This window comes from Diabrotica undecimpunctata, chromosome 8 (assembly GCF_040954645.1).
Source record: "Diabrotica undecimpunctata isolate CICGRU chromosome 8, icDiaUnde3, whole genome shotgun sequence".
Taxonomy (NCBI): domain Eukaryota; kingdom Metazoa; phylum Arthropoda; class Insecta; order Coleoptera; family Chrysomelidae; genus Diabrotica; species Diabrotica undecimpunctata.
In genome coordinates this window covers 36,601,903-36,612,024 of record NC_092810.1, presented here as the reverse complement: position 1 = coordinate 36,612,024, position 10,122 = coordinate 36,601,903, and the positions used below count along the sequence as shown (strand labels likewise).

At 30.9% G+C, this 10,122-nt stretch overlaps 2 protein-coding genes across 2 annotated transcripts; one reads left to right on the top strand and one right to left on the bottom strand.

The window, feature by feature from the left end:
• Nucleotides 1-657: 657 nt before the first annotated feature.
• bc10 (BLCAP apoptosis inducing factor bc10) lies at nt 658-1,296 on the bottom strand. The gene has a single exon (XM_072541451.1). It carries the CDS (start codon nt 1,155-1,157, stop codon nt 924-926), a length of 234 nt encoding a protein of 77 aa, XP_072397552.1. The 5' UTR covers nt 1,158-1,296; the 3' UTR covers nt 658-923.
• A 508-nt stretch (nt 1,297-1,804) lies between these two features.
• On the top strand, nt 1,805-9,822 carry LOC140448365 (E3 ubiquitin-protein ligase RNF25). Its single transcript, XM_072541450.1, has 6 exons — nt 1,805-1,911; nt 1,967-2,035; nt 2,099-2,339; nt 5,862-6,077; nt 6,689-6,940; nt 9,467-9,822. The coding sequence occupies exons 1-6, from the start codon at nt 1,895-1,897 to the stop codon at nt 9,560-9,562; spliced, it is 891 nt and encodes a 296-aa protein (XP_072397551.1). The 5' UTR covers nt 1,805-1,894; the 3' UTR covers nt 9,563-9,822.
• Nucleotides 9,823-10,122: the final 300 nt, after the last annotated feature.

Genomic DNA, 10,122 nt, shown 5'->3' with positions numbered 1-10,122 from the left:
TGACTTCTGATATACTTATATATTTTTTTATATTGCCATGATCAATCCTTGCATTGTTAAGGTCTTCTACAAGTGCGCAGTGTTCAATTCAATCAAACGACTTTTTAGAGTATATAAAATATCAGTAAGTATATTATATTGAAATCACTACTGTCACCTTGCCTGATGTTCATGACATGTTTGTAGGTTGTTTCTTACATTTGTAACATGTTCATTTATCATATTCATGTAAATTTATTATTTTCTGTATGATATCCAAGTTTTTCTTTTCAGATATTGGTTTTAAGGAATTTTGATGAAATAACTGAAGTAGTTAAAACACTACTAAAATTGCAAATAAATAAATGTAATATATGTCTTTTAAAATATATCCTGTAATCTTTGAATATTTTATCAAACTACCTTTTCTCTAGTTATCCAACACTATATAAATATACTATTTGATTTATTAACAAAATTATTCTAACTTTATTACATTAATTCCATCCTGTTTTCTTTTTAGTACTGATTGTCAAAATATCAAGTTGGTATAATTTCTGTACGTAATTTTATCTTAAAGTATTTATATATTTCATGCAAGATATTTACTTGAATAGAATCAAATAATGGTATATATTCATATCTATGTTGATTTATTCATGCAATGATAAATCATGGTTAGTTTGTATATCATTTATTAACAGATAATATAAAAGAACTAACTTCTTTGGCATAAAAACATACCTATCACCAATAGTGTAAAAGAGTAAAATATACAAAAATATTTACATTTCAATAAATAACTGAACACCACTCGATGTCCACTTAAAATTTTCAGTTAATACATTTACTCCTTCAGGAAGGAACGGTGTCTGTACCAACATCTCTTCTTAAAACTAACAATCCAACACAAAGTATTGATGGTTGAGGCAGTCTATACATTACTATCCATTATCGTTATCACAATGCGAAGACCATAATAAACAATTGCCTAATCCACTGTAACATATTAAAAATACTGCAGCTAGAAACACTAAACTACATATTGTACATGGCTTTCTCTCTAAGAAAAAACCTATGAGATATAACACCATAAACATAACGTGTGTTTGTACAAGTGCTGGATTGGAAGGTTTAGGCATCAATAAAACAGGAATAAGCCATTGAAGACAGTACATAATTTCATTAATGGAAGTAATCACATACTTATTTGTTGCGTTTTTAAATATTTTATATAAAATAATTCAGGATTCATTCTTATTATTTCTTATCTGTCAAACACTGGTTGTTCGTTTGGTTTTGATTGACGTTTAATAATAATTGCGTTTGATTGCAAATACAAACACTTCTTACTCGATCTACAAAGTTTCTGCATTAATCAGTTCAGCGGTCTTGCACAATTGTGCATTACAGCTATTATTAAATTTTATTAGGGATAATATTTGCATCAAAACTTTTGATTTAATTAATAAAACATGTCAAAAAGTAGACTTTTATTTTTACAATTATTTTTGCGAAAGCCTTTGTACCCGTTATTTTTTCATTCTACCCGTTATGTTTTTTTAATATCTCATTTTATACATTATTTTTGTAGTCACAATTACCTTTTTATTTTCTTTGTATTTAACGTTGTAGTTGTGATATCATAACTAATCTATAAGCGTAAACAGTGCATTAAATTCTTCTAAAAATTAATTTTAACCCAGTTTGTCAAGCTATAAGTGTATTTTAGTGTACATATTTTTATTATAAATTCTAGAAATCCCAAGTACACTACTGCCATCTCACTCTTGTATGCGAATCTTCGTATTTTGTTCGTTTTAACAAACGAACAAACATTATTTTTTACTTTTTAAAATAATATTGATTTATCTTATATTATTCCATTTTTGTGATTTTATAATTATAAAAAAGAATGTCTGTTAACGAAAGGTACATAAAGGTATTAAGTCGTGCTTGGATTAATAATCTAGAGTTTAATTTTCAGGGTCCAGGAGGAATTAGAAGCATTAGAAGCAATTTTATTGGATGATATATCCATAGTATATGATGAACAGTATGTTGTTTTGGTTTGGTTTTAAATAAATTTATTTATGTGCCTTGCGTTTTATTTTTCTAGGGGTCGTCCGGAATTGGTCAAGTCGACAATTTTTCCCTCAACTGCCAATGAAGTCAACAAACAATATGTTCGTGTAACCCTGGAAGTGAAACTTCCAGAAGATTATCCGGATTGCATGCCAAATGTTCAATTAAGAAATCCTCGAGGTTTAGATGATTCTACAGTAAGCGATATATATAAATCAATTGAGGAAAAATGCACAGAATACGTCGGCCAACCCGTAATTTTTGAATTAATTGAGGTTTGTAGATTACTTATTTTGTAATTGAATAGAATTAACTTAAATGTAGGAGCAGTTCTCCAGCATTGATTATACACAGAATAAAATTTTGACAGGTTGACTAACAATACCTTCAATTGTGTTAATGCTTTTTGCTGAATTTAAACCTAGCTATATTTTATTTAAGGGTAACTAATGTACCTATCAGGTTTTATATTAAAAAGGGAAGTAGTTTTAATCTCGTTCTTCATAAAGCTACTTAAAATTTGGAGAATAAAGCCTGCAGTGTAATCAAAAGCTGGGGCAAGTTTCACAATAAAATCTAGAAAGAATTATCACTTTATAAGAATACCATTAAATGCTTTGCATAAAAGTTCTTAAGAAGAATGTTTGTCTTTGTTTTCAAAATTTATAAAAAAATATAAATTCTACTAAGAAAGTCATTAAGTGTTTTTTGTATTTATTAAATTGTTTCATATATTTTGTTTTGCAAATAGTTATACACTTATGATTACAATACAGAGTATAAAGCAATAATTTTATATAGACAAACAAGCAAATGTTTAGCACATTTATATAAACAGGGCACCATTACCTATAGAGCAGACATTAGGACATTAAACAGTAAAACTCTAAAAGAAAGCAAATAATGAACAATGTGAAATACTAGACTGATTAAGAAGTGAAGGTACCAGGAGAAAAATGGAGATTCTAATAACATCTTTAAATTATGGAAGTAAAGCTAAGATCTTAGTTTATAAAATAATTGTGTACTATTGAAAGTTTGTAAGAATGTGCCCAAAATTGTAGAAAAGCAGAAAGATCAAGGGTAGGAATCTGGAAATCAGAGTAGCAGGTTAAGAGACATTTAGAGGAAACATGACAGAACAGAGTGATGTGAAGAAAGAGATGTGTTATCTCTTAGAAAGAGACACTCGATAGGGAAGGATGGAAGAATGTTTTGAAGCAAGCCAAGGCTCACGAAGGGCTGTAGCGCCAGCTGATGATGATGATCTCTTAGAAAGTGTTATGGCAAAAGGTAATTGAAATATGGTGTTAAATGCAGTAAACAAGGTTTTTAATAAATAATAGAAATTATCAAAAACCTCTAGTTTTATTGTTGCATTGTCTGATAGTATTTATTATGTACATGAGTGATGCTGGAAATTTAGTTCAAATGGTACAAATATTATTGGAAATAAATACACCAATCATAGCATCAATGATTATTAAAAAAATTATATCATTAACAAAAATTTAAAATAACAAAATATTGGAAGAATGGAGAACTAACAACTAATCCTGCTATCTAAAAAAGCCAATTAAGAAAGTCATAAAACTACAGAGGTATCAACTTATTAAATACCACTTTGAAGATCAAAATAGTCTACAAAGACTAGTATGCATATTTATGGATGGAATAAAATACCTTGCCAGCCATACCTTACCCAGCCCTCAAACAATGGACTTGTGATCAGATTGCAGCAATACCAGTGATAAGCTGCAAAAAATTATGCAAAACTTTTAGGTTCGACTCCAACAATGCATAAATAACAATGGAAATCATTTGGATAATCTCGTTTAAAAATTAAATTTTTTTACATTGTAATTCAAATTGCTATTCTCTTACTTATTATTAATGTGTAAAAAATAATGTTTTAACAATAAAATTATTTACTAAATCTTTCTGAATTGTTGTGGCTTTGAATTTTTTTCTTTAGTTCTCGCAACATATCAAAATATCTCGAAAACCACAGTGTTTAGATATAGTAAAAGTATTGTACTAATTTTTTTAAATTGTTGTCATGCAATCTTAAAAATGCATTGAAATACAGGGTGTTATAAAAGAAAAAAAATGTAAGTTTGATACACCACCATTATATTGATGATACACCACCAGTAAGAAGTTATTTTTATCAATAATTATATACACTCATGGACAAAAATATTGAATATTGTGGAATTTTCAAATTTTTGTTTTTTCAAAATAAATTCTGGCCAATCAAGTCGTTTATTGTAAAATAGAGTTTATTTTAACAATGTTTAATGAACAATTTTAAGTTTTTATGTGGAGAACATTCCGAAAAACAATGTTTAATATAAGGTAAATAAGGTTATTTTACTCTAAACTTAAATGATAATTTAAATTGCTTAAACACGTCGTTTTAACTGAAAGAAGTGCATGATCAGTAATGAGTATTCCCCCTCTAACTCTTATTACTGCTTGCATATTTCTCAGCATACCAGCAAGTAAAGTTTGGACATATCCTTGGTAAATTGCATTCCATTCATCCTGTTCAGCAAGCCGAAGCTGCTCTATCGTATTTGGAACGGGATTTCTTTATCATATGCTGTGTTTTAGGTGATCCCACAAGTTCTCTATTGGATTTAAATCCGGGCTAAACGGTGGCCAATCCAATCTTCGAATTTGGATCTCATCAACATAATTGCTCACTATGGCAGTGGCATTATCGTGCATTAACGTGAATCTTTCATATCCAATGTAACCAACATATGACAAAACATGATCTTGCAGGATGTTTTAAACGTAAGAATCACCAGTCATCCGCCCAATCACTTCCACAAGTGCGGTACGTACCTCCCAACTAATACCTTCCCAAAGAATTATGCCATCAACTCCAAAACTAACAGTCTGGGCGAGACTTCAGCTGGCGAATCGTTCTCCAACTCTTCTGTAGACGTAGTTTTGACTGGCTTCTGGCTTCCATAATAGGATTCTGGTCTCATCAGTGAAAAGAACCTTTTTCCTGTTGTCGATATTCCACAAAATATGTGTTCTTGCAAATTCCAAATGACGAGCTTTATTATGATTTTGGAGAAGACGTGGAACTTTGGCGGGGCGTCTGGGCTTTTAGTTTGCTTCTTGTGATCTTCGTCTAACTGTTTGTGAACTCATATTAACTTGTCTAACATTTAATAGTTCATTTCTGAGGTACATCGATGTCAATGAACGATTTCGTGTAAAATTAAGAACCAAAAAATGGTCATCAATTGCGGTTGTGCACCTTGGGCGTCCTTGACCAGGCCTTCGTACAAAATTTCCTGTTTCGCGGTACCTTTTTAAAGTATTCAAAACTATCGATTCAGTTCTGCTGAAACGTCGTGCGATGCCTTTTGTGCATAGCCTTCCTCGTACAAGAATAAAATATGTGCTACTTGGGCTTTATCGCAGTGTCGAATTGGCGGCATACTTGTTTTAAACTTAGTTAAATCAAAACAATATTTAAATAAACTTAATAAATTAAACTAAAAATAACCGAATTAGTATGATTTTTCCTTTACATGAAGAAGGTTTTTTATGATAAAATGTATGAATGACATTAACCACTGAATAAACGTCAAAATAAACATCAAAATATTTCAAACCAGTTGAGTACATCAGCCTACTATATGAGTATTATCAGTAATCTAAAATTATCTTGAAAAAATAGGGACTACCAAAAAAAATTGGAAAATTCCAAAATATTCGATATTTTTGTCCATAAGGGTATGTTTAATGTTCATATTACCCTTATATTTTAGCTCATCAGAGAAAGCCTTACAGAAAGTAATTTGCCTACATGCCAATGTGCTGTATGTTTATATGGTTTTACTGAAGGGGATAGTTTTACCAAAACTGAATGTTACCACTATTTCCACTCCTATTGCTTACATAAACATCTTGTCACTACCAAAAGGCATTATCAAGAGGAACAAGATAAGCTACCGTTGTGGCAAAAGTCTACCAAAGGATTTCAGGTAATTCATTTTTCATGAACATACACATACAAAAACTGTATGTTTCAGTAGAAGTTATATGTGTGCGTATTTAAAAATGTTTTTTTTATTAGTCTTTTTTTTATATTTGTAATGAATATAAGCATATTTTAGTATCCATCGCAACATAAACAAATATTTTAAAGTAAATCATACTACTGGAAGCTAAATTAGTGGTGGCCTTACAGCAACATTGATCTTCTTTTCCACTTCTTGTCATAAGAATGCAGATGTAAGCAATGTTATGTATAACATTTATAACCAGAATAATACAAATTTTATATATTTTTAAATAAATATTGATATTATTGAATTCATTTTATAATATATCTACAATAAAAACCTGACAATAATGAAGCTGTTCTACACATTCACATTCCTGAGAATTTATTGAAAGATGTGCACATTTTAATAAAGAAAAAACCACGAACCGGTTTGAGGGAAGAGCTTCTGAAAAAAAGTTTGACTGAATAAATAAATAGTAATTGTCATATTTTAGTTATTGGTTTCTAAAAGATCCATTTCTCCTTGATCATTGGATGTCATATTTATTAAACCTTTATATGTTTTACATATTCATTTAATGGTTTTAGGCAACTTGTCCAGTTTGTCGGGAATCAATAAACTGTGATGTCGAAGAACTGAAATCAGCTCTTCCTCCTAAAGATTTAGAAAATGCTCAAAAATTCGAAGTTACCAGTGATTTAAGGATACTACAGGAACACATGAAGGAATTGTTCACTTATCAGAAGAGCAAAGGTGGTATTATTGATATTGAAGCGGAAGAAAATAAGTTGCTTCTTATTACCGAAACTAATGGCGAAGAGGCTTCTGATACTAGTGAGGTAATGTCAGATTTTCTTTTTTATTATATATATTCTTATATAAAATAACAAGCATACACTATAAAGACATGATGTTGTTCTTGAGCAAAAGATTAGGATTTTTGAAAATGTTTTTAAATAAACTTTTTTTTAAAGTATTTTTTAAAAATATCGCAAAATAAATATTTTACAACTTCTTCAAGATATTTTTTACAACTATATAAGAAAGTAGAGTAAAGAGTTCACGGCCTGGAATATAGGTGGCACTCCTAGAAATGAAATTACAGTTTTGTTAGGACATTGTTTTGTACAGCCTTTAGGTTAAGTATGTTTGGCATTTTCGATAGTCTCACTGATAGATACTCACACTCACCTTTGTACCATCTAAAGGATTTTTACCCAGGTATTAAGTAGCTTTACTCATGTGCACCGAGTAAGTATTTAACCACATTGCTTTTTCAACCTTAGTCAAAATTTTACCTTTGAATTTGTTCTAAATAAAGTGGCAATACTTATTCCAGGTAACAAAACACTGATGATGGGCTTTTAAGTTCGAAAACGTTCTTTTATAAAGGATTTTTTTATTGGGAATAACCCGCATCAACCATAGAAGGTTATTAGCGGTGGTACAGTATAGACTATAATATGTTATAATGATTTATATAAAATATAAACTCTAAAGTTTTTACAAAGTTGATTATAGTTTAGAATTTTTCTTCTATCAGAATATCAGAATCTTCTATAGAAGTATCACTTATATTTGATTATACAATTTCGTTTTCTTTAAAAACCTAATGATTTTGTCACAATCCGCACTGTCTAAAGCGTACTTTATATCACTTGGTAGTCCAGTAGCTTGTCTTTTCATTTGATATAATGGACAGTCTATAACAATGTGGCCTACAGTTATATTGGTGTCACAAGCGTAGCATATTCTAGGAGGTTCCTTCCTTAGTAGGTGTTCGTGCGTTAGTCTGGTATGTCCTATTCGGATACGATGTAGTACAACCAGGTCCTTTCGCTTTACTAAATTTGGTGTTTTCGCTGATAGATCTGGGTTTGCTTGCTGCAATTTATTATTTGGTAAGAGTTGCCATCTTCGTAACCATAAGTTTTTTGTGTACTCATTGATGCATTTTTTTATATCTGAGTGAGGAATTTGGTTAGTTCTATCATCGGATCTCTCCATTTTACAAGCTTCTTTGGCCATTTGATCAGCTATCTCATTTCCTGGTATCCCCACAAAAGATGGTATCCCCACAATATGTAGTTTTTTATGATTATTTTGTAGAGTCACAAGATCTTTTTTCATCTGTTCTAAAATCGGATGATTCGGATATATTTTCTGAATTCCCTGGATTGCACTTAAGAAATCTGTGAATATTAGTGTCAGATCGATTAAGAGTTTGTTGTACTGCCTTGGATATCGCAAAAAGTTCAGCAGAATATATTGAGTAGTCCTTAAAATAACAGAATCCTCTGTGACAATGGCGGATCCTATTGTTTCCAATTCGGGTGTTTTTGATGCATCGGTATAAACTAGATGACAGGATGAATATTTATTTTTAATGTTGTAGAAGTATTGGAGAAAAACAGATGAAGGGGTATTGTCCTTAGTATAAGTTGACAGATCTGTGTTACAATATGGAATTTGTATAGTCCAAGGGGGAGCATAATCAATGTTGGTATGCATAATACCCGGAAATGTGAAGTTGTTAATTATTTTGCTGAATTATGGTCGAAGATTAGGATTTTGATTGTAATTAGAATGGTAATGTGTGGAAAAAGCATAGGGTTAGGCCGGGTTGTTTGGATTAGTTGATAGCTTGCTTGCGTATTGTAAACTGAGACGTAATCTTCTAATAGAAAGTGGAGATTCATTTGCTTCGACATAAAGACTTTCAACTGGACTGGATCTGTAAGCTCCTAGAGCTAGTCTTAGTGCGGTATTTTGTACAATATCTAATTTTTTTAATGTGTAGTCCTTAGCTGAATTATATACAATTGATCCATAATCTAATTTACTGCGGATTAAGGATTTGTAAATATTTAGTAGCTGTGTTGTGTCTGCGCCCCAGTTATGATTTGCTAGTACTTTAAGAATATTTATGTGCTGTAAACATGATTTTTTAGGTAATTGGATGTGTTTGTTCCAAGTAAGTTTTGAAATCATACCTAGAAATCTAAGTTCCTCAACATTTTCTAAAACTTGATCATACAGTGTTAATTTTGGAAGATTTGCATCAATTTGATGTTTTCGAGAAAAGCACATTACTTTGGTTTTAACCGTAGAAAATTTCAGTCCTGTTGTTTTAGACCATTCTTGTAGGGAATTAATAGAAAGTTGAATAATGTTTGATGCCATATTAAGATTCTTATGAGAAATATAAAGGATTTTAAATAAACTTTTGTGATTAATGGTATACAGCCAACTACAGGAATTTCATTTTCCTTGTGGATTTCTATAATAGTTTATTCCTATTTACAATCCTATCTGTTCTTTTAAAGACATACACGCATTTTGCTAAATTTTAGTTGTCGTTACAGGACCCAGGACCCAGCGATACAATGCTACAAGCCGACGTGCTGCCAAGGAACCAAAGATATGATTGCAGAATAAATCCGTTGTTGAACAACAGATGACTAAAGGATTCGCTTAACCAGAGGTTTACCGTAGATATAAGCGTCACGTTTCAATACTCGTCTATATATGAATGTGTTATTTCGGACTTTTATTTAAATTTTATTTATTTGTTTTATATGTTGACCGCTCCAGCAAACATAACTATGCCATAATTAGTTACGTTTTATATTGTCCTGGTTTTATATTTAATAAATGTAAAATGTAAAGGCGAATGTGTTATTTTTGGTTATTTATGAAAATAAATCCGATTCGGCAACAGCGCGTTGTGTGATAAATGTTCACCTGTGTTTATCCCGATGTGTTGAAGAAATAAATTTTGGGTTGAGTTTACCAAAAGTACAAGCTGATTATAGCCACAAATGTCAAACATGGAACAAAAAATTTCGGATTAGCAGTGTTGGCATGTTTTTATAACGTACAGACCAACAGATATCTCGTGAAATTAAAAAGTCACCGCGCAGAAACAAATTTGAAAGTAGGGGTCTAGCAAAGCCATTCGTGCAGTAAACGTTATACAGTGAGGAGCTGGATATGTTTACAGTGTTGCATTGTTTCTTTT

What these genes read in the sequence shown, in the direction of transcription:
- LOC140448365 (XM_072541450.1), top strand. An exon ending in TCCATAGTATATGATGAACA is followed by an intron (nt 2,036 to 2,098) that starts GTATGTTGTTTT and finishes TTATTTTTCTAG; the next exon opens with GGGTCGTCCGGAATTGGTCA. An exon ending in TAATTTTTGAATTAATTGAG is followed by an intron (nt 2,340 to 5,861) that starts GTTTGTAGATTA and finishes CTTATATTTTAG; the next exon opens with CTCATCAGAGAAAGCCTTAC.
- bc10 (XM_072541451.1), bottom strand. Translation starts at nt 1,157, where the DNA reads ATGTACTGTCTTCAATGGCTTATTCCTGTTTTATTGATGCCTAAACCT.